The sequence below is a fragment of the Sinohyriopsis cumingii genome, unplaced genomic scaffold, assembly GCF_028554795.1.
Source record: "Sinohyriopsis cumingii isolate HCF-2022 unplaced genomic scaffold, ASM2855479v2 utg000913l, whole genome shotgun sequence".
Lineage (NCBI taxonomy): Eukaryota > Metazoa > Mollusca > Bivalvia > Unionida > Unionidae > Sinohyriopsis > Sinohyriopsis cumingii.
In genome coordinates, this window is record NW_028315943.1 from 1,028,885 (window position 1) to 1,053,759 (window position 24,875).

Consider the following 24,875-nt stretch of genomic DNA (forward strand, 5'->3'; position numbering starts at 1 on the left):
ATGTCCAAATGCAAACGATCCATCAGTTCTAAGCTATCTCCACTTTTGATTCTGTCTCTTCGTTCTACAAGTCCCGCATTGTGTTCTTTGGTTGTATTAATTTCGAATTCTTCAAACTGGCCTGCATCGTCAGCTTCCCATACCACACAGGCATTGAGATGAGTGTTCTTGGCGTCTATTCCGTACGTCAAGAGATTTTCCAGGTACGCTCGATAAGGGTAAGTATCCATGCTGCTACTGACTGATTTGTTATTCAAGTACAAGTCCACTCCACTGAACAAGGAATGCATGAAATTGGTGACGGGAGCTATTACCTCATCACCATCTAGGGACGTATTATCCGCATCGACAACTTTGACTTTCAGGTACAAGTAACTGCTATTCAGATCGATGTAATCTTCGGGCTGTCCTTTGATTTCAAATTCAATGGGAGCTGAGGCTGTCAAAGAGGAGACGGGGTGAGATTCTTGCATGGTAATCATGGGGGGGGCATGGCAAACAGATCCAGTTCCGACTTGGAACAAGCGCAAGATTCTCGGTGCATCATTTTGTTCTTTCTCAAAAATCGAAAACGTCTAAGTCTCGAACGGTTCTTCTTTTCTTTGTCTTTCTAGCTTTAGACGTGTGAAGTCTGGTGAAAGGGTGTTTTCTTCGTCGTCTCTTTCTGCCTTGTCCTTGCTGAATGCCTGACTCGTTAGCGTGCATGGCATTTATAGGTGTTTCTCGTCGGCCCAAAAGGTCTTTCCCCGTTTGTAGCAAGACATTTTTGCCTGCCCTGATGAAGGCTTCTTTAGGATTTTGTTTGTCGATGATGACATTTTGGAGAAATTCTTTGCCTTGTGTCAGTGCCGCATCTTTCAAGGCGTGCATTCCGCGTGTCACCATCGGTTTCAACACCGGGGCCACCGAACGAAAGGCCGATTTTAACATATCTCCTAAACCGTGTCCTCGCTGTCGAGCAACCCCTCGGTACACTGGATACACGACTTCTGAGAGAACCGTTTTCGGAAATGGAGTTTCACTGTGACTTTTCCTTTGGTGAATGGAATATTTTGTCCCAGATCTCCTTTTATAGCAATGTTGACCGTGTCCAAATACGACTTGCTGACAGGCAAATAGTGAGGATGTACAAATTCGCGGTGAACGTGGCAAGTGTTTCCACCTTCCTCGTCAGCATTCGTGGCAGAATCCACTTTGAAAGGAATGACACGCAGTAACGGCACGGAGGTGTGTCCCACCACGTTGTACTCCACCACATCGGAATACACAAACATCAAATTCAGTCCTTGGTTCAGTTCTACCGGGGCACGAAATAACTTGGTAAGTGATTGGTAATTCGTTTTTCTTGAGCATGGCCTTTCTCATGTCCATGTCTCCGCCCATCATGTCAAACAATTCAGGACAAAATAAAATGGACAGGATTTTACTCCCGTCAAATTTCATCAAGAAGCGACGAGCTGCTTTGTGTATTCCATGGTGACACGTTTTTTGACACTTTCCAAAGCTTTCAGAAACACGACATTAAATCTGGAGGCTATGGTGCTGACCAAATGTTGACCACTAAAATAATAGCCTGGAGGAATGAACAAGTGATAGGTGGTGTACTTTTGATTTTTTGTGCTAGGGATTTTCTTGTCATATTTGCCATAGTCATCCAAGTACTGTTGCAATGGTTCGTCATGAACTTCCACATCAAAAACATTTTGATTGGGAAGGACATTGAGGACTTGGGTTGGATGAATGATTTCTACTAAAGCCACTTCCCAATGGGCTTCGTGATCTAATGGGATGGCCTGAGGTAATTTGGCCGTGTAACAGCACAACGTGTTGTTGGTAAACACCTCCATAGAACTGTCACTGGGTAAGGTTAAGTAAAATTGGTTTTGGTGACTCATAATTTCAGAGTTCTGTGGCCGTCCGAAGGGTTACTGGACGTCAGAGGCGTGTCTCCGCCCAAAATGGGGTCGTTGTTGTTGTTATTGGAGTGGTGACTGGCACTGGCACTGGACACAAGGTTCCTGTGGTTCCCGTTCGAAGATAATTTCAGGGAGGTATTGGGAAGCAGGTAACCGATGCAACTGCTCAATAAAATGGTCCACAATTGTTTGTCTCCTTGTTGCAAACTCAAATTGGCAATGGCTGCACCGATGACACAGTACACCACGAAGATTTGGCAGAAAAAGACGATTTGCGTCTTAGGCACACGTTCTCCGCACCACACCCACAAGGGTTGTTTTTACAAATCTTGTAGAGAAGAACTGGGTGAAGGATTGGTAGCCGTAGTAGCTGCGTCTGTGTGAAAGGGCATGATGGTCACTTCTTTTTATAGTCGATGACTTGCGAAGCGTCGATCCAAGAGTCAAAACTGGGTGGATATCCTTTCCAACGTACTTTGACTTCTTTGACACGTCGTTTGCCTACTTTACGGGTTCTGCGTTCGAGAATGCTTTCGATGTCGTACACGTCGTCTTCTTTTTTGGTGACACGTTCTAACTCGGGCAAATAAAACGTTCCTTTGAGCACTTCTCCGTTCATGTCTTCCAATTTATAGACGACAGGATGACGGCCATACACTCGTCCAGTGACACGAAACAATTCGGTCGTCCAGATAGGTAAGTAACCTTTGTCGAAAGTGCGTTTGGTTTTGCCAATGCGCACTCAATCTCATACGGTCAACTCTCCACTTTTCTTGGGGACAGCCCTCGTCGGGGACGTACCAAACAGGCGCTCAAACACCATCACTTCGTTGTCGGGAGTCACTTCTTGCGGGGCACGTCCGATGCTTCGATGGTAAGATTGGTTGTACGCTTGTACTAGGTGCGGTAAGATGTCGATGTACTTCAGAGTGTGGTGATGCGAAAAATATTTCCACATGCGTTCTTTCAAAGTGCGTTGAAAACGTTCCACGATGCTGGCTTTGGTTTCGGGATTCTCGGTGGTAAAAAAATGAATGTCACGTTTCTTTAATTCTTTTTGGAAAGCTCGGTTCAGAAATTCGGTACCTTTGTCCGTTTGCCATCGAAGAGGGTGACGACCGCTTTGTTTCAACACCCGTTGCAGGGCTCGCACTAAGTCGCTGCTCGATTTGGAAGTCAAGGGCACAACCCAGGCAAATTTGGAAAAGACGTCGATGACACAAAACAAATATTTGTAGCCACGATTGTAGCTGGACAAAATGAGAGACATCGGCTAAATCGGCTTGCCATTGATGATCGATGCCTTCCACTCGGGTGCGACTTCTGGCAAACTTGCGTCGAATGAGTTTGTGTAAAGTGTAGGTAGCTTGTTCTTGTAACCATCGTTGCACTTGAGGTAATCGGAGACTTTTCAGTCGAATTTTGGCAGCACGATACAATTTTTGAACTCCTGCGTAACCTGCAGGATGAGAGGGATCGTAGTAAATGCTGGCTAACACCTTCTCCATTTTTTTGGTGTGTTAATAAGTCACCCACTCCAAGATGATGCTACTTTGGGTGGGACGAAAGGGTGGTTTGGAAACGGATTTACGTGTCCGATGAGCTACGGGAGTAGACGTCGAAGGTAGTGGTGGTGGAGGGGGCAATGGAATGGCTTTGGTCTTCTTTTCTTTTTTCACTTCTGGTTTCCCTTCTTTCTTTTTCACTTCTGTCGAAGGAGGAGTAGACATCATCTTTTTAACCCAAGCTTTAATTTCTTCTCGTTGGGGTGTGGGGGACGGGGTCAACAAGGATGCTGCAATCTTACTCGAAATTGGAGCTGCTGACGGTATTTGAAACACTTCTCGCATCTCTTCTTCCTCAGGTCTTCGTGGGGTAACATCTCTGGTGACCCATGGGGATGGTAGTAGTGGTGGTGGTAGTGATGATGGTGATGGACTTTTCATCAAGGTCTTAAAATCTTTCAGAGTGGGTAGAGCTGTTTCGTCTAAAGCTTTCTGGTGAAAGAGTTGTAGTCGTTGCAAGAGTTGACCGTACTTTTGCGATTTTTCTGTTTCGGACAAATCTTGGCGATCCATCAAGGACTGCAATTCGTGTTGTAACTGGGACATCTCGCTCAAATTGGGATTGGGAGGGAAATGCGGGGTGCGTTGTTCTTGCCAACGATTGTATTCCATCCATCGTTTGTAAGGCACTAAAGCTAGTTTTCGTCCTTCCATGGGGTTGTCAGGGGTCGATTCTGAGATCTTGGGACTTCCGAGGGCCTTTTTATCTTGCTCCCACCAGTCCTCCCAACATGGTTCCCAAGACTCCTTTCAGTAAGGAGCCTAACAAGAGGGGTAAAATGCCTCCACGTTGGACCAACATCTTCTTCTTTTGACGAATGGGAATTTTCTTTTGAACCATTTGGCGAAGAACGTGACGATGTTTGCCTAAGCATTGTTTCTGGTGTTTGGACAAAGGGATCATGCCTTTCAAGACGTTCAAACAACATTCGCACACGGTATCGATGACCTCTTTGGAGGCTGATTGAATGAGTTTTTTTCGTAGGGGTGGAGAAGCTTTGGACAGGACAGATGACATGTCCCCATGTTTGACTAAACGAGGAGGCAGTCCTTTCCTTTTCTTTCCTTGGGGCTGTTTAGAAGAGGGATGTTTTCTGGAGAGTGACATCTTTGAGTCTTCAGCACCAAAAACACTGATACCCCGACTTGGTCACAGACCTTTTTTATACTGGAACGCGTCGCCACTGATTGTCTTTACGTCGTATCAGTTTGAGGACAGGTATGACACGTCGTGCAGGGGTACGCAACGGACTAAATCGAGCCAGTTCTTGCTTGGACAAATCCAGTAAACTTTGTAACATTCCCGAACTTTCTTGGACTTTGATTTTGGGAGAAGGTACTTTGTGAGCAGCAGCCACTGCCACTAAATTGGAGGGTCCAGCCAACGGGGAAGTTCTTCTTGGGGTCATCAACGGAGAAGTTCTTGGTGTGATCAACGTCTCCAAGTACTCTTCAGTTCTTGGTGTCATCAACGGTGAAGTGGATGAACGTGAGGCTGCCGGAGACGCAGTCACCGCCATAGCAGGTCGTGGTTTGTGAGTGTAAGGTTGCGTCCTGGCCGAAGAAGTGCCTCTCTTGCGACTAGTTTTCTTCTGTGGACTTTTCTTTTTCTGGGGACTTTTTCTCTGTTTCTTTTTCTGGGGGCTTTTTTTCTTTTTCCGGGGTGGTGTGTGGTAAGAGGAGGGTCCCGCTAGTGGAGAAATTCTCCTTGGGGACCTGGTCTTTTTCTTCTTCTTGGAGCTTCGTTTGACTTTTTTCTTGGGGAGAAGTTTGGGGGCATTAGGATCCCATCTAAAGAGAGAGCGAATGATGACCCCTCCTAGAGTACCGCTCCCTCCAGGTTTCAAAATGATTTGTGTTTTGGTTTGAGTGTCAATGCGGGGATCGGCCAGTTGGGTCAAGGCGACTTTGTTTCGATCAAAAAAGCGTTTGGTTTGATGAGGAATCTGAATGATTCATTGGAGTAATTGACGTGCCGTCACCGTGAACCATCGTAAGACTTCTTTGAGACAAGCTTCTAAGACACGAGCTCGTATTTGTGGATTTTTTTCTCGACTGATGCCATACAAGGCACGAAGATGCGAGTGGAGGGACGTCATGTTGACTTTGTGTGAGACAGACGAAAAAGGGTCTGAGGTTTTCATAGATTTTTTTGTGGAGTGAAATTAAGTCGAGGACGGAGACGTGTACAGGACAGGCCCTCCGTCTTGGCACCAGTGGTGAAACAAGTGGGTACGAAATCGCAAATCCTCGGGGGTCGTAGGTTTCAAATCGACGAGTAAATATGCGTGTGGAGTTTGAGTGGCATCGTCGTACGCCTGAGTCAGCCAAGGCGTTCCTAACTGTTTGGCTAAGACTTGTACTTGCGATTTATCTCGAGGGCTTTTAAACAAGACCACGTAATGTGCATTGAGGCTGATGGTGCGATGGGCTTTACTTTGTTGAAACAAATTTTGGGTGATGTAAACGACACTGGCATTACGGTGATGCCCTTTGCGCGTGAACCACAGTTTAATTTCTTCTTCGTCTTCTCCTAACATGTCGTCGAAAATGACCAAATGGGTTTGACCGGAGTCAGAGACGATACCGTCGTCTTCTTTAGGAATGCCTTCCACAAACACGATGGAATCGCCTTGACTTTCTCGCAAGAGGCTGTACGCCGATTGCCACTCTTTGTAACACCACACGATCCGCTGAGGTGGTCGATCGATCAAATGATGTTTATGTTCGATCAAACGTTTGACGAATTCGGTTTTGCCTGAACCGCTAGGTCCAGCAATGAGCATGTTAAAGGGATGGCGAAGATACAAAGCCTCCCAACTGGCACGATCTAAGTGTTCGTCGATGACTTTGACAGTGGAGGAAGAGGGAGAAGAGACAGCAGAGGTAGGCATAGTGTCAGGAATGTCACTTGTGACACGAAAACAAACAAGACAAGAGTTTATATACTTTTTTTCAGAACACGTTTATTGAATGTTTTAAACATGAATACGAAAGACAAAAATACATAAAAGCCAAAGGCTTAAGTACAAGGATAAAAGGCACATGATAACCATTAACGTGGAATAAAAACAAGTGTCTGTACAACATGTTTTGGGTAAAGTTCTGACCAGTCCTATAGGGGGTAAGGTCACACAAGTGTCCTCCCGAAAGTGTCTTTCAGGCCTGTCCACGACAGTCCTGTCCTGGGTGACGGGTTCTTCTGGCATCGTCACTAACACAGGTTGAAAAGTAACTTTTTTCCTTGAACAACTCTCGTGCATACAGGGCCACTTCTTGGGTCCAAGCCTCAAAATCCCATTCTTTCCAGGCACGGACATCTGTCCAATGGGGGTGTAAGTCACAAGCTACACACACATCGTCATACACGTCTTGGGTAGCTAAAAGTTGACGAATCTTTTTTTCCCGTAGAGGTCGAGAAGCATCCAGATGAAACCGCAAGGCTTTGAGCAAAAGGAGTCTTTCGTGACCATTTAAGGCCATGGGGGTGTGGTAAGTACTGATCGTAAAGAGTCCACAAGGAATCGGCTCGTAAACGAAATCCTAGAAACAAAGTCACTAAGACACACACCACTTGTCGACTCAAATTGAATGGATACAGTTCTTGTAATAATCGATGGTAATGATAATCGGTTTGAATATGGTCATTGAGTTCCTTCCACGGAATCTGTTCAATCACTTGTGACATAAGCCGTGGCATGGATTCCTGTTTTTATGCTCTCTTTTTTTCGGAAGCAATACACGTACATTCTATCCAGACATCTTCGTTCTCCAGTAGGAAATCTAGAATACTGTAACCTACAGTTCAAACTTCGATTAGAAGTTTTCTCTTCTACTAAGCAGATTCCACGTAACATATCTTGGTAATCCTGTAACTCGTCTTCCTCAATGCGTTGCTCTAGGTTAATCTCGAAGTAACCAAAATGATGAACATTTCGTTCATTCACTAACTCACTAACAAGGTCTGACCACTGAAACAATTTCTGACGAATCAGTTCTTTTATACCATTCAGGTACCAGTGGTTAAAGATCTGGTGACGTAACGGATGCAACTGTTCTTTACGTTTCACTTGTATTTTCACCAGTTCTCGGTAAATCCTTTCTGTCAACTCCACAGGCAAGCCCAAAATGTTCTCTTGTAAAGTATCCATAAGTATATACACTGTTTTTGAAATCCTTGGGTGGTGGCCAATAGCCTCGTTTACCTTTGTGCCTGATGTAATATCCACTCATAATCAGTCGTCTTATACTTTGGAACAGAGCATAATTTAAAAACGGATGAATAACTTTGCGTTTGCGTTTCACTTGTATTTTGATCAGTTCTCGGTAAATGCTTTCTCTCAACTCCACAGGCAAAGCACGAATGTTCTCTTGTAAAGTATCCATGAATAGGTCAGTCCGTACAATTCACAATCTTCTCCTAGAGCAAAAGTAATCCACATAGTGAGTAATTTCTGACCACTGCCATTCAGGGTAACGTCCAAGAATCTCACTGAACTCTTTTGATGTAAACGGTCTAGAGTAATACAATAGGACGAATGCACATTTGACCCAAAGAAATCTAACACACTGGTTGACTTTTTCACTTTCCTCTTGTGAATTTCTCGGCACAAAAGTTCTACAGTCACCCATTGAGATTTCACTCTGGCAAGTCCCTGCCAAACTTCTTTGTAAATCTTCTCTTGCAGTTCTTTAGGTAATGATTCAATATCGTTTTTGAATGAAGTTTAAATACTGGTCTCGGTGATGTCCAACATTTGACTCCTAGCCAAACTGGTTTCTTCTTCGTCAACGACATGGTAAGTTACTTCAATGTCTCGGTCCCACAAAAGGTAAGTAATGATAATTCGGTGACCATCGAGCATGTTCTTCGTAGGCCGAATCTTGCGGTTCCCAGTGGTGAAGTGATACACCGCAACTGAAACACTTGACTTTATCTCCTTCGCCCAAGTAGAACAATCCGGCTCTGGATAATTCTTCGGGGGTCGGTCCTCCCAGATACTTAGGCCATTTTCCTTTGAACGATTGAAGACGATTTTCAAAGTCGCAGTATTCCGACAAACGCACAGGAAACGAATATTCGTCTTTCACAGGTTCGTTTCGATGAGGGTTGGGTGACATGGACAGGAGTTTGCTCAGAGCTGGATGACATCCGTAGGAGGGTAGACGTGAAGGTGAACATTCCCCTTTAAAACGAAACCCAGTAAAATGTCCAAGAGGACGAGCGGCATCGCTTTCGCATCCCTCAGGTTTGACACGCACAGCATCCCTTTCCATGATAGGTGTAGTGAGAACAAAGTTCCCATGATGCTTTACGGCATCGCTAAGGTCACAACGTACAGCATCGTACCCATCGCAAGGCTCACAATCGCATTCCACTTCCGAAGCCCCACACTTGAATTGTGCCTGTCTAAACTTGTTTTGTGTTTCTCTGAAAGTATTCATCTTGTTCGCTTGGTCTTGGTAGTCACAATGAACTATCGATCTTGCCTAGGGTTCCTTTTTATATACAGACCAATACCGACGTGTCCATACGGTAAGGTGAAATGATTGGGAAGTCGCACTCGCTTCTGGTTCACGATTTGATAGACTTTTTCCAAGGTTCGACTGACGATGTGGTGAGTGGGTAAACGTACAATCTTGTTCGGTTGATAGGTGGACACTTTAAAGTGTTCATCCTCTCCCGACTGCAAGGCTTCTTTCAATACCCCAAAGTTGACCACTCGACTGGTACGATAATTCAGAGTCAATCCTTTCACTTTGCACGTCGTGTGCACTTCTCCTTGTTTGTCCCGGTATTCGTAACCGTAATTTTTGGGACCACCACTGACAAAACTTAGAATCTTGTCGTCGGGATGCTCGTCTGTCCAGGCTCCTAAACGGTCTCCTTCGATGTCAGGGTGCTGTTCACTCGGGTGATGGATGTAAATGCAACTGTCCGTGTCAAAGTACAGGACCCGTTCCCCTAACAGTTCTAAAGCTTCGTACAATTTTAAGCGAGCATGGGCTGTCACGTAAGCCGCAATGATGACATTTCCAAAGGGGTCGTCTTGTACAAAGTCCAGATCTTCTTCGTAATTGACAAATACCAATTTCTCTCGAACGACGTCCGCGTGTTCCATGTATTTGGTTTTGTCGTGAATCATCTGGAAGTAGCGGGAAGGTTCTGTCAAATATTCCGCCTTGGGTAAACACGGTCGTTGTGCCATTTTACCCCACAAGCAATTTAACATCACTTTGGCAAACGGTCGCCTGCCTTCGTTTTTCTCGATGTGGTCTAAAGAGATGCCTTCTTGTTCATAGTATTTCTCTTTGAATTGTATTTGGTCTTCGGGAGTGTGACACCAGGACGGATAGCCACTGGCTTCTTGCTTCAGTTTCAAAAAGGCATCCACGTAGTCGTCGAAAATGCCTTTCTGCGTGGGGTCACCCTTGTTGTATTGTTGTGTCTTGGGAAAGTGGCAAATTTCGTACACTTCTAACAGTTGGTATCCCATGTCCAGAGCTTTGAACAATTCTACGCTGACCCAAGTTCCCGTCAAGGCCCGTTCTTCCTGGGTGTGCTGACAAGGTTGGTCTTGGTTGCACGTTTCGGCACAAGTACGGCACAAAGGAAACATCAGTTTGCCTTGGCAATGGTGAGGTAAGACGGGACGGTATAGGTTCGTGGGAGGCAAAACTTTACACTTGATCAAGCCTTCGTATTGTCGAATGTATTTCAGGTCGATGTGTTCCGTTAACAATTGTGGGTGCCCTACAGGAAAGCGACAATATTTGCACACGTAGGGATACAGCGAACACACGTCCAAGTATTTGATTTCTTCTCCTTTCTTTTCGTCGGCTTGGTACAGCAAACAGGTGGCATTGGTCCTTCCTCCGTACAAACTATCCCTCGGGTTCAGGGGGTCCATCAGCTTGTAACTTTCCACGACACGTTTAAGCTCGGGATCGGTTTTCATACGGTGATCGTACTCGTGTTCCCACATTTCCACCACTTGGTATCCTTGCTGTCCTAACTTTAGGCGTCGCTGACAAGTGTCCTGGTACAGGTCTTCCATGGTTCGTTGTAAAAACTGATTTTTAGTGCCACGGTCAGGGTAACAGACGGGACATCCGTGAAATAAGCAACCGTTAAACTCGTACACGATCTTGGGGTTTTCTAAGTCCCAGCCATCGACCGTATGCGTTCCGATGGTCTTTTCGCCCCCTCCGTTGCGGGCATGCTGAATCCATTTGTCTTCCTTGTCGCACAAGTAATGTAACCAGCGTAGGGCTTTGACCGAGTATTGTCGTTTGACATAGTGGGTCGTTTGAGGACTGATGACAGCCACGGTGTTTTCAGGCATGAATCGTTGTCGATACACTAAGGAACCCGCTTTGGCAATGGTGCAAGCTTCTTTCAAAGGATCGACCCCTCCGTGTTCCATGAACAGTTCTCGAAATTTTCCACAGCAACGCCGTAAAATGTCCACGTCGGAACGACAATACTTTAACATTTCGTCCTGAAAGTCGAAGGGGTCGGAGGCATGAGCCTGGTACCAAGCGTAGAAAGCTTCTCTTTGTTCGGTACGCATGTTGTCGGGGTCGTAATAGTGAGCCTCAGGTAATTGGGGTAGAACGGCGTGTTGATTGGCTTCCGTATTGAAAAAGTGTGGAAAGTACCCTTTAGCCATTTCTGTCATTCCAAACGTTTTAGGCATTCGACTCAAAGGCATGGCCAAGTAACTCATCGAATCTTTAAACTGCACTTGTCCCACTTGCTCCGTTCAAAGTGACTTTAGGACGTTCGGTGCCATGTTCCGTATAGTACCTCAAAAGAAACTGTCCATCGTATCCGGAGAAATTGTGAGCCATCACCGTGGCATGACGATGACAATCTCCGTAACGTTCGATGTCCTCTTGGCTCCACGTCTTGTCGATGGGGTCTAAGACCCATTGGGCAAAATCGGCTAACGTGTTCGGTCCTTGAAAGATTTTTTCACGCCCTCCGGGAATCTTGCTGCAGTGAGGGCAATGACTGAAGATAGGTTCTTGAATGCACTTCTTGCACGCTCGATGAGCCACGCAAAAATTAGGAATGTGAATGCCGGTCTCTTACATGCATTCGAAATCAAAAAAGATGAAATTGCCTTTCTTCTTGTGACCGTCCTCTTTCTCTGGTGGGCGTTGATATTTTTGCACGTAGCATTCGTGTTCCAAGTCCACGATGTGGTGACAAATGTGACATTTTTTCTTTCCTGAACATACGTGTGTCTTTGCATTATTGGTACCTAGGCCGTGTCCACACGTAGGGCACAATCTCAGCAGTTGACAAGCACATTTCTGCTGTGAACCTTGTGTCTTCAGATGTTGTTGGTAACAGGCAGGGCTGACAAACGTGCGCAGACAAGCAGGACAATGTACTCTTTCTTGTCCTTTGTTCAGACAGGGTGGAGAGGCCAAACATCCTGAGCATTTCAATGCGCAATGTTTGTGTTGTTCTCGATTATTATAGCCATAGTGACATTTCTCACAGTAATATTTGTATCCCAGGAATCCAGTGATGGTGGTAATGGTATCGAAATGGTCATCGTGATGATAAAGGTGAATGTATTTTCCATCCTTAAAGTCTTGGCCTCGAAACAACAGAGGCCCGCGCACTTCTTGAGGGTGTACTTTCAAGGTGTAGAATGGAGCTAGGACATCTTGCAATGTTCGCATTTCAGGAATACCGCAGGGTGTGTCTTTGGAAAGGCCAGCTTGTTGTAACAGGAGTTCTGCTTCACTTCGTTGTTTGGCTCGGTCCGATTTTCGAATGTTCTCCCAGGCTCTTTTCCATTCTACCGTGTCGTTCTTGTTGGCATAGGTTCGTCCCACTACGATAGCCCTGGCTAAACACATCTGGTCTTGAGGGCTGTGAATTCGGACGAGGCTCGTTTTGGTGATGCGAAGGTCGTTCACCAATAACACCTTATTGCGTTGTCCGGTCCCTTGAGGAGGAGAGACGTGGGTCATGTCCAGTGTGGCTTTTCCATCGGTGATGTCGAACTTGTCATTAGATTGTTGCACGTGTTGAATCTTGTCCATGACTTTGGAAGCAGTCAATTCTGCGGGTCTGCTACACTCGATCCAAACAAGGGATTTCAAACCGTCGTGTTGTATGGAAAGTCTCAAGCGATCGTCTTCTTTGGGTTGACATTGTCGCTTGAGTGCAGTGAGCAAAGAATCCCACACCCCAGTAATAAACCCTTCTGCTTTTTCTAACGGAACTTCAGCCTTGAAATCTTTAAACTTCACTGAGTATTTGTAAGCCGTAGTTCTAAATTTTCTAAGAGGAGCGCTTTTCCGTCTCTCGAATGGAATAGTACTTTTCAGGGTTGACTAAGGGTGGTGAACTTTATTTAGAGGGTTCGGATTCTGGTTCACTCATGTCCTCTTCAAAATCACTGGCATGAATTTGTGCCAAGACTTCAGCCCTGGTACGAAGCGATAGATCACGTTTCTGCCTCTTACTTTCTTCTTCTTTCTTCTCGAAAGAATTGGATCGTTTCATCTTGAGTGAAAAACGTCAAATGACTCAAGTTTAAACACCATGGGCTAATTTATAGTCATGGCAGACCAGCGTATATAAAAGGGTGTGTGTCTTTGTCCTTTCACTATTCATTTCACTCTCTAACCGAGCACAACGATGGAAGAGACTAGCCAAATCGAACGTTTCATCAGAGCTTTGCGAGGGGTCATTAGAAAATTCTCTTCAGACCAGCCGACGGACTACTCTCCTTCCTTTCGAGATAAAAGTCAAGATACTTGCTATATCTGTCAGAAGAAATGGCATTGGTCTTCATAGTGTCCAGACCGTCAAAAAAGAAAAACAGGGGCTAGAAAAGACAAAAGTCAAGATACCTGTTATTATTGTAAAGAAAAAGGACATTGGTCTCCAGATTGCCCAAAAAAGAAACAAGAGGAGTCAGAAGAAAAGAGGGATTCTTCAGAAGAAGAGAGGGATTCTTCAGAGGAAGAAAGCAGCCAGGTGAAGAAAAAGAAACAGGAGAAGAAAAGAAGAAGGGAAGAAAGTGAGGAGGAAGAAGAGGAAAAGACTGTGACGGTGAAGAAATTTAAAAAACAGAGAGACTAAACAATGAGACAGAAGAAGCGTATGAACTTTTTAAAGTGCTCTGTTGTGAATTGTGAATGGGATTGTAACTATTGATAAAAGAATACATTAATTATATGAGGTAAGTGTCTTTGAGTTTTGATTTTAAATAAGAAGCTACACTCACGCACTCATATACACGTACTATAGGGGTAAAATGGTACTTTTTTGTTGATTTTTGAGTTATTGGCAAATTGAAAGGCTATCTCTTTTCGAGAGACGTGGGTGGCCCTGAAAAGGGCCTTTTTGGTGTAGGGGTGAGTTTAAGCAATCAACTTTAACTGCCTTAAGCCTTTGCCACGGCCAAGGCCTACTTCTGGACTGCGTACTGTTGATGATGATTGGGTTGAAATCACTAAGGGTGGTACGGTAGGCATAGTCACAGGGTTAACGTGTTTAGCTCGGGAAGGTCGTATTCTTTTCGGTCGTAATAAAGAAGTCTGATACATTTGTTTCAGACTTCTTAACTCCGCTAAAATGTCCAACAGTACCGTGACCGTTTGATTTTCACCCTCTTGTTTCTTTGCTGCTACTTCTTCTTGTTGTTGTTTTTTCTTACCTCTTCTTCTTGCTGCTTTTGCTGTAGGAGAAAAGCTTGTTCCGCTTCCTTTTGTCTTTGTATAAATTTCTCCAATTCTTCTTTCTGTCTCTGTCTAAAATTCTCCAATTGCGGTAATGAAGAAGGTGACGAAGGTTCCGGAACAAATTCTTGCGAGGTAAGAAAATCCACAAAATCCCAATTTAACTTCTGAAATTAAGTCCGGGTTCCCTTGGGTGGTCTCCACTGCTGGTGCACCCCAATGAATCGTTTTCTGAGTTTCCGTCATGTTGAATCACTGTCGCATAGATTGACTGCACACAGGCGCTAGCGAATCTATATAGACCAAGTGACGTCACAGACTGTTCTCTTCGGATTGGATGCGGACTGACTGAATTTTGTAACGCGTGTTTGGATTGGTCAATGAACTCAATCCGTTTCAATCCTTCCTCTACCTATAAATAAGCGCAGTTCACTGCATTGATTCACCTGTTCTCGTCGCCTCAAGATGTAGACCACAGTCGAATCATCCACCCTTGTGTCTTCAATGATGTTTAGGACGGACATGCTCATGTATGTCCAATCCAAGTGGACCGTTGTCCACAAGTCAGACACCAGTCTGTGGATACGAAGAGTGTACGTGGAAAGACAAGGTTGCCTCAAGAGGACTCTGATTTATGGCCCTACACTAAGACGCAGCTTGAGGACAAGAAGATGCCGCAGATGCCCTTTATGTTAAGGGCATATTAACATAAATCCAAAGGCCCTTTTCAGGGCCACCCACATTTCTCGAAAGACATTGACTTTCCATTGCCTACCCCATTTATTTTTATTTTTATTTTTATTTTTTATTTTTTTATTTTCTTTAAAAAAAAATCCCATGTTCAATTGCCTTTGCCCCTAGAATGGATATTTCCTTTCTCTCATGTTAAATTCCCTTGTCCCCAGAGTGGATACCTTTTTTTTCCATGTTAAATTTATATAGTCCCCAGAGTGGATATTGCTTCCCATGTTAAATTTACGTAGTCCCCAGAGTGGATATTACCTTTTTAACATGGAACTCCCCTAGTCCCTAGACCGTCCCATCATACTACTGCTGCCTGTGTTCTGACAGAGATCTAAATAATTTGTAATTTGGAAATCAGAACGTAGAATAATAAAGATGGAGCGATATGTAGATATAATACTGACTATTCTCCACCCCGACAGCAAAAGGAAATGACCTCAAATTTGGATGATATCTTATTAACGGCACGTTTGGTTCAGCTCAGTAACATAGATTCTTTTTTTGTGATGAGACAATCATTTGAAAACAATTTCCTGAGAATAGTACATTCAGTGCGACTGACATTATTATTACTTCCGCTTTTAATTCCCCCTGCGGGTCCGAGGTTTGCTTTTGAACTGTTTGATTTTATTATCGCTGGTCGATTAAAAGCCTCTTGTCACTTTTAAATAATCCTACATACAACCTTTTGTATGGCTCTAAATAGCCTACCAGTGCTGATGCGCAGGGAAAATACAATCAATCAATCGATATATTGATCGATCAATTATAGATGGTGTGAGAAAAAGGTATATATCAAAAAGGTTTAATAACAACAAGCGATATAAGTACAAAAACAAGACGATGATATGGTGAAACAAAATAAGGTTATCTATTTTTAGGTGATGTAAATGGCGTGTATAAAGGAGCATAAGATAATAACTTCATGTGCTGAGCAGTGTAGGAACGATCGCATGTCGGTTTTTGCTAGAAACAATTTACTAGAGAAAGTGCTTCATATATATATTATTTGGTTTATGGCAACTCGAATTCAGTTGTAAATTTTAAAACGCTTGTGCAGTAAATCATGGTAACTATCCTGTTTGCTTTGTTTGTTTGTTTAAGCAAGTATTATGTAAGTTACTTAACTTACTTATTGCTAAAATAACGACCGCGAAGTTAAATATGACACTGAATCAGTCTAAAACATCTTGACTATTCAGTGAGGATAACTAACCCATCAGGCAGTGGAAAATCGTTCTGAAAGCATTTATTTCAAGATGTCTATTGCTTCAGTAGCAGGTCTTCTGTTTGCCTTAATTTCCATCGAAAATGCAGCACTATCCATTGCCCGGTCGGATATGTTGTATTTCAGCTCAGGATCACAGCTCCTGGTGATTTCACGTGATCCTTCTGTTGGCGCAACGGTTGCATGCAGCGTCTACAACAAGGGGTAAGGCAAAAACAGTAACAATAAGAGAGTTGGATTCGCAAGAATTTATACCCATATAATGCATTATTCTTAAAATGTGATTTTTACTATAACAAAGAAGTAATATGCAATCTATATAAAGTTTATAAGCTCCATGTTGCATAACCCTCTTAGGCGAACGTCCTCCTTCCAACAGAACCATCGGTAATATTTATATAATCTACTCGTGCATATAACAGGATGAAGATCCACCCAAGTGCACTACTGGCAACGTACCATTTTACCCCAGTTTGCTTCGATCTCCAACTTACACGAGACCGTTACTGCAGTGTTCAGCAGATAAAAGAACTTTTTGATACAGTAAACGTTTTTAGTTTCTTGAAGAAAGTAAAATTGATTCGAAAATATAGTTCGTATGTAATTTATATCTTTTGTGTATCTTTAACCAACTTGTGCGTTGTCAATCACCCTAAATATCTGTTACTATCTAATATTCCTTTTAATACAGTATTTACATTCCCCGTTGATTACGAATCGTCACATACTAACTACATTACTGTAAACGAATTTCATTACAAACTTTACGAGGCTTAAAGTATTAAATCATATGCATACAAATGTTAAAAGTGCTCTATTTTCATTTTTCCCCAGATTCTTTGTTCTGTCCGTTTACAAATTAAGCTGCATGGAACATCGTGACCTTATACTTCACTTAAAATAAATATGGCGGAGTAAATCGCCAATCAGTCGATCTTCAACGTACCTACTAATTCTGGTAAATTTGGTTTACAAATTTACATTCTTTTTTCGGGTAATGAATATTTATAAGACAATCATTACTTGAACTGTAATTTGAAGTTTCATAAACATCAATCAGAATGTCAACAATTCTAGTTCGTGTCCTTTACATGAACATGTCTCTATTCTATGTTCTTTACAGCGCAACAGCATTAAAAAGACATGTCGTTATCGCTCATGAATTTCCAGGTCAATACAAAATATTTTCCAGTATCAGCAACAAGCTGAAATAAACTAGCTGAAACATAATAAAGTAAAAAGGTTGAATTCCTGCAGAAACAGCCACGTAATTTCGCAAACATAACCGTTTTTCTGTTTTATTTGTTTGTCTTGTCTATGTTTTGTACTTGCCTTTGAAAAAGACTCATTAAAGAGTCGAAAGCGCTCAGGCTAGCTTGATACTTGTTTCGCACTGTTCATTGTCAGGTTATTGCATATATATATATATATCGTGGAAAGAAAAAAAGGGGTACCGTTAGTCCGGGATATATGAAATAGTTTGGGCCTGGATGAAGCTGTTTGTGTCATAAAGGTTTTCTGATCATTAGTTAAACAAAAAAGGGTTATCTGACCAGATTTCCACATTGGCAATCTAGAATCGCTGAATCATCAAGTGCCAGATTATTTTGGATTTTGCCACAAAAGTTTGGTTATACAGGAGTGTGTAGATATAGTAACAGTGATTAGAAAATACCTTTACAAATAAGAATGTGTGCTCATGCTTTACTTGTTGAATCAAGGAGATGTAAGAGACTACACAGTACATCATTAAATCAAAGAATTTGTGCTTATTGCAACGTGATGGAAGATGATTCTCACTTTATTTTAGAATGGCTATCTTTTTTGCAGATAAGAAAGAAGTATATGAACTATGATTTTCGCAGAAGTATATAAACTCTGATTTTCGTTGAGGTCAGATTATGTCGAAATTTTTCAAATTATTACATTCTACTAAAACTAACGGACGTTATAAATCTAGGGAATTGTATTCAGAGATCACTAATCAAATGTAATAACATGACGAATACTGCCTAGAGTTATATTCGCCTTTTCGTTGTTCAATACATGCATTACAATATTATGATTCAAGTATAATGTGCTTATGATATATTTAGTAAAGCATGTTGAATACTGTTTGTATATCGATGACACGAAGGAGCTTGTATTGGAGCTCAAGTATTTGATTCCATAAACATATTCTGTGGTATTTTACAGGTCATACATTAACGTGTTGTATTCTTTCTTCGTATAAAAAACCATGCATGCATGAATGTAAGTATGGATGTTTATGTGCGAGTGTGTGCCTATCACAATATCGCAGTGATTATGTACTATGTGCATATACGTATGTGGGTCTATGTAAGCATGTGTGTGGGTATATGCATCTACATATATAAGGTGCATGTGTATATACGCATTAATGAGTGTGCTTGAGAATGTAGATATGTATTTGTAACGACATAATTTTAGTATTTATTATTGAATGTTTGTAATTTCGATAGGTTTTCATTATATATTACACGTGTCACTGTCAATAAATAGGTTCCTGATCCAGGGAGATGTAAATAGAGTGTATAAAGGGTAATTCGATAATAATTAATTGACTAAAAATATTCACAGGAAATAGGGCTGGACGGAAGCTACATTTTAGAATAAGTGTTAACTGCCTTAAAGAAATTTAAATTGCAAGATCCCTTTGCTGTAACAAGTTCTTCATAACGAACTCGTGAAGGTTGGAGATTGAAACAAAACATCAAAGTTTTTCCCGGTGAATGATTCATTGCAAGAAACGCATTCAGGTGGGTTTTTGGGTTTTTGCCCTTTAACGTGTAGTGGAATATATATATATATATATATATATATATATATATATATATATATATATATATATATATATATATATATATATATGAGACCAATTCCAATTCTTGCAATGACTACGAAAATTTATAATGGAGGTCATTAGCCTAAGGTTGGTTTGATCACACGTACCTTGTTGTTGAGAGGATCCTTCTATGATATCTGCCATTTACTAACAAAGGTTTCTGAATGCCATGTTTAAATTCAGTGCATGGTATTTTAAAAATATTCGGTAATAGAGATAGGCTAGTTTAGCAAGATTTTTTATGTTCTTTCATTCAACACTACTGTGTTAGTATAACAAATGTTGGATAAATGAGTGTTGAGTAACTACACTGTAGCAAAAGAGACGTATGCATGACAGCAACATCTAATACTCACTAAAACTGTGCAACGGTAAATATAGTGTATTTTAAATACCAAAATACCAATTATCTATTAGTTTTCGCTTAACTAAAATTTACCCTGACAGTTATATATTTCATGAAAAACCATTAGTAAGTTCCTAAGAAAGAAATGATTAAGTTTATAAATTCCATATATATATATATATATATATATATATATATATATATATATATATATATATATATATATATATATATATATATATATATATATTCATATAATGTTTTATTCGATCGGAAGTGTTGAGTACGATACGAACATGGCAGAAGCTGGAAGCTTTCTTGTGACTGCATCGGAAGAGTTAATGGCAGATCTGATGAGAAACTGTATAGAGTTCAATCATTATGGACCTGATATAATTAAGGCACTTGAAGGGAAAAGACAGTTTGTGATTTTTCCAGGTAACCCTGTGCATTACGACCATCTGGTTAGGCCTAGCTTGCTAGAATAAGTCCCAAAAGTCGAAACACAACCAATATTTTTGATCACATAGATGCCTCACCACAATGACTAAGAAACTGACAAAACTTTAGCAGACAAACATACCGATAAGGGTAACATTCCATCTCCCAAGCACGTTCGTCGCGGGGCGTAAGAGCGCTAAATATTTGTTAGATATCTGGTCAATATATACCAGGCATGTCCAACCTGACGGCCACATATGGCCTAGTCCTTCACATTGTGTGGCCCATGGCCATATTAGCATTCTTATTGAGAATATGCATTTTAATTAATTTGCTTACGTGGTGATAAGGAAGAGTTCATGTTCATGCGGTCCGCGATCCTCAGCATTTTATCTGTTTTGGCTACCAGCACACCTGAAAGTTGAAAGCCCCATATAATGAAATATACTATCTACAATAAGTAGAATAAATTGAGTCATACGATAATGCATTACAAAGCACTGACAACTTACATGTTGTGTTTATGTGTTGCTTATATATCCATAATGGGAAAAGACTGATGATACACGCAGAAAATATTCTAAGATTATAAATCAAATTAGTTGTAAACATATTCCAGTCTAAACATGCAGTTTATTCTTTACAGGAATGATTCGACAAAGCACGCACTTCGCAAGTATGCGCTTGCCAGAGAAACCAGCATGACTCACTTTGTAGTTAAATTGTGCATAGCTCTTATGAATATGTCAGCTGATATCCTCCTAGCAGTACGAATTAGATTATACTTGACGCTTGGAAAACAGCACAGAAATCCTGGGTAGTTACTGGCCTGCTCTGATTTGGAAATCAGATACATCTGATAAAGTGAGGCCTGTAAAAGATTTTGAATGTACAAAATCTACTGAGAAAAACGTTTAAGTAAACAGTAGTATGTACATCATAAACTATAATTTATTTGCCTTACCCACCCCTTTCTGAGTAGATTGCTGAGTGTGTCATTATAACAGTCAAACGACGTAATCAAAATGTCTCTAATTTTGTTTTAAGTGTCTTCATTATCTGAAAGAAATAATGTGTCGTTCAATATTAAATATGTTGCAGGGACTAAATGGTGTGGCATTGGAAACCGGGCGAAAAATGACAGTGATGTTGGAGAATACATACAGACGGATCGGTGCTGTAGAGCTCATGACAAATGTGACATCTTCATAAGTGCATTTGAGGCTAAATACAATCTCTTCAACTACGCCCTCTATACGATGTAAGTTATCAGAGACTCTGCAGCATTAAATTACAACTGCGAACATAATTATACGAATGCCTTTATTTTCTATTCCTTAGCTTACCACGGATAATATTTTCTGTGTACTTATAGCTGCCTGGCCTACATACAAATTTACAACGGAATCAAGCAAAGAAGCAATCATGTATGTGTGGTGTGTGGATTTCATATGAAATCATTCTAAGTCAAATGAGGGACTGCATAAATGTTACCTCTCCTTCTCTTACTTGTTATGTCGTCTTATTAAATTGGATCTTGATGTTCAGATTGCAACGCATATTATTGCATTATCCATACATTTCAATGAATATCTGTAAATAAAATTAAACAATTAAAGTACAACTCCTTCTCTTCGTTTCACATTTGGTCTATCTATTTTGCAAGTTCTACGTTTTCCACGGTTTTCACTTGTATCTCAAGTCTATGGACATCCAAGATAAAAAATAAAAGGAAGGAATATGTAATGTTAATAAAGGCATTTTATGATAAATGAGGTTCTATATTTACTACGTACACAAATAATAATATACTCCTTCTTACTGCTGCACTTGTTCTCCTTGCATGCAAAAGGGTTAAACAGATTGTATTTTAGTCTGTACAAGCTTCGTTTTGACCCTTCATGATAAACTATTCGCTTCTCGTCAAACAAGCTCGATATCAAACTTTACGAAAAATAAAGACGAATTCCAGATATATCCATCACTATCATACTATCATAATTGTGTGAGCTTCAAACCAGTACCTTGTTTGAAGTCTTAAAGATTCAATGTAACTTGTCATAGATTTCATATGTAATTTTAATAGTTTGAGCCTGCATACAAAAATTGATTACCACTTACAAATGTCTGACCACTCGCGCTGAAATCAACGATACAATATTAAAGCAAACTTATTGTCATTCTTGTAGTCGGCTGTGATTGCGATGAAAAGTTTCGGGATTGTTTGGTGGCGGCAGCAAAGTCGCCTACGACCGCCGAAAAAGATAAATCGACGGCAAACACTATGGGGAAACTCTTCTTCAACGTCATCAGTCCAAACTGTCTGCAACAGGACTACCCGCGTATCTGCATAAAACAAGGGTAAGATCTATCCGATAGCTACTTTCTCAACCTAGGTCGTTTCCTATTTTCGTTTTATCTTCTTTCTTCAAACTACTTTTACCGTGCACCAACACTGTTAGGCTATCCAACGCCATACAAAAGGTTATATGTAGGATCATTTAAAAGTGGTAAAAGGTTTCGTATTGACCAGCGATATAAAGCCAAATTGTTGAAGGTAAAACGACAAGATGGTAACAGTAATAAATAAAGCTTCCCGATTTCGGGGATGTAAATGGTGTATGTTAATCAAGACAGATGAAACAGTATTGAAAATAAGGGACGATATATACAGTACATAAAACTCCTCAAGGTGATGGCATAAAAGTTATAGTTTAGAATTTATGTTTACTTCTTTCAGAAATTCTATAATAAAAGTCACATTCACTGTATCAAAAACTTCCTTCATGTCATGCACATTGTAATACTGATCGCACGTACGTTGCAGATCGAAACACTCTATCATAAAGTTCTTAACAGTGAATGGTTCATTGCAAGAAACGCACTCTGGTGGGTCTTCGCCTATTAGTATGTGGGAGTGGGTTATATATGTATCACCAGTTCGAATTCTTGCAATGACTACCTCCTCCAAACAGAAGGTTTTGTAGGGAGGAGTCCATTCTCATAGGGTTGGCTTGATGGCGTAAAGTTTATTATTCACTGCATCATTCCACGATGCCTGTCACTTCTGACATAAACACTCTTTGATACTAGGTTTAAAATCAGTATACGGTATTTTAAAATCAGATGGTTCTATGGATAGGGCTATTTTAGCAATACGATCTGCTTTTTCATTACCTTTAATACCACTATGGCTGGGTAACCAACAGTATACTATATTGTGGGAGGTACTCAGTTCAGTATTTTTGAAGAGGATATTGGTTAATAATGGATTTTCCAGTTTTCTATTGTGTAGTGACTAAAGTTCTGATATTGAGTCGGAGAAGATGATGGTGTTTAAAATACGTTTGGTTTCGATATATTGCAGAACAAGGTCTATTGCTTTGATTTCGGCTGAAAATATCGATGTACCCAGTAGTAAGCGAACTTTTGTTGTGTGTTTTCGACCAACAAAGACTGCATCAGCCTTTTACCCATTGTTTTATCCATCAGTATAAATTCATTTGTAGTTTTACATTCGGTGAGGAGTTCATGATAAGAGTTGTGGAAGATGGAAGGGTTTCTATTAGAGTTTTCGATCGTGTAGCGTATACAGTACTTTTTAATGCTTAAGTAGCCAGGGAGGCGTTTCGGAGATAGATGTTTTCTGAATTTCGAAATGTTTTCGAAAATTCATATATTATAATGTCAAGGCTGGATAATATTCTAATGTCAAAGTAAGGTATGGCGTTTGATTTATTTTCGCATAAGGTTTTGTATTTGGTTTGAAAAATAGCCGAGAAAGCAGGGTTCAGAGGGTTTGATTTTAATTTGAGAGATTACTGTACGGAAAGCATTTTTCTAGATGTGATAAAGGTGGTTCGATCGCTTCATTGAGAAGGCTTTCACATGGGAAAGTCTTAAATGCTCCCAGAGCGAGTCTTCGTCTTTTATGATGAATTGGGTCAAGCATCTTTAAATATGACTTTCTGGCTAAACCATAAAAAACGTAACCATTGTCCAGTTTCGAGCAAAATAAACATTCTGTATAAATTCAGGATGACTTTTCTATCAGCACCCCAGTCAGTGTGCGCTACTACTTTAAGTAAATCTAGAGATTTCAAATATTTAGCTTTCAAGTTCTTTATGTGTGGAATGAAGGTCCGATTTTTGGTCGAAGATAAATTCTAGAAATTTTCTTTCCTCAACAACTGGTATAGGTGTTCTGTCCAGCGTGAGTTTAGATTCGTCATGGTGTCTTCATAATTGGGAGAAATGCATGCATACCGTATTTAACTTTGAAAATTTGAAACCGTTGGCATAGGCCCAATTTTAAATCTTAATTATATTTTGTTGTAGTTGTCTTTCAACTGTATGCATGTGCTTTGATCGATAATATATTACGAAATCGCTTCATAATCTAGATTCTATAATCTTTAAACGTGAAAACGGTTGATTATAACTTTCAGAGTTATTCGATGTGAATTTCAACTATGCAGTTTCATTTTGAAGTTTTAATCTTCGGATGGCGTCTGAGTAATTAGACCATAAGGAATATTTAGAGAAACTAACAGCAAGTACAAAAGTATGCACGGCATGTAAATAACTATACTCTTCAGACGTACCCTTCATATTTGGGAAATAGTTGATGATGCAACAGCATTTGTATGGAAATCTAAACTAGTTTGGATTCTAATAATTTGTTTTCCAAGACGTACTTATAGGCAAACAGATAATAAGGTTCTCTACTCTTTTAGATGGTGGAGAAAGTGTGCAGAATACAAGCCAGATACTACCAAAACGAAAGTCTGGAAATTTGAAGACAGCTACCTTCGTTATCCTTCGTGATGCGGCTATATGTGCAACCACAACTGTGACAGAGAAGCTGGCAAAAGTGTTTTTTTAACTTACCATGGATCAAATTAATCACAATCGACATGTCTTTAAACTTGTGTTGACAACAAAAGACTAGATTTTTAGTCTGCAATACATATCTGTATTCATATTTATCTCTGTCGTAAATTAAATTATCTTAATAAATCTTTCAAACAGAGGATTATTTAGATTACAGCATTTT

General features: G+C 40.8%; 1 protein-coding gene and 1 long non-coding RNA gene across 3 annotated transcripts; one reads left to right on the forward strand and one right to left on the reverse strand.

Annotated features, from left to right (window-relative positions):
- The first annotated feature begins 15,933 nt into the window (after positions 1–15,933).
- Positions 15,934–24,852, forward strand: LOC149773022 (phospholipase A2-like). 2 transcript variants are annotated; one of them, XM_089946942.1, is made up of 5 exons: positions 15,936–16,370; positions 19,656–19,816; positions 20,921–21,079; positions 22,006–22,180; positions 24,556–24,852. In XM_089946942.1, the coding sequence occupies exons 1-5, from the start codon at positions 16,198–16,200 to the stop codon at positions 24,644–24,646; spliced, it is 759 nt and encodes a 252-aa protein (XP_089803068.1). In that variant the 5' UTR covers positions 15,936–16,197; the 3' UTR covers positions 24,647–24,852. The 2 variants fall into 2 exon arrangements, with proteins under 2 accessions (XP_089803069.1, XP_089803068.1); XM_089946943.1 differs by lacking the exon at positions 24,556–24,852 and having other exon boundaries at positions 15,934–16,370; positions 20,921–21,080; positions 22,009–22,151.
- LOC149773023 (uncharacterized) lies at positions 16,221–21,983 on the reverse strand. Its single transcript, XR_016417502.1, has 3 exons — positions 21,314–21,983; positions 20,159–20,233; positions 16,221–16,358 (listed from the first exon to the last, which is right to left on the reverse strand). It is a non-coding gene; the product is annotated as an uncharacterized LOC149773023 (long non-coding RNA).
- Positions 24,853–24,875: the final 23 nt, after the last annotated feature.

Coding starts and splice junctions, on each gene's coding strand:
- LOC149773022 (XM_089946942.1), top strand. CDS start 16,198: ATGTCTATTGCTTCAGTAGCAGGTCTTCTGTTTGCCTTAATTTCCATC. Junction 16,371..19,655: donor TGCAGCGTCTACAACAAGGG/GTAAGGCAAAAA, acceptor TTCGATCGGAAG/TGTTGAGTACGATACGAACA. Junction 21,080..22,005: donor CAACTACGCCCTCTATACGA/TGTAAGTTATCA, acceptor TTGTCATTCTTG/TAGTCGGCTGTGATTGCGAT.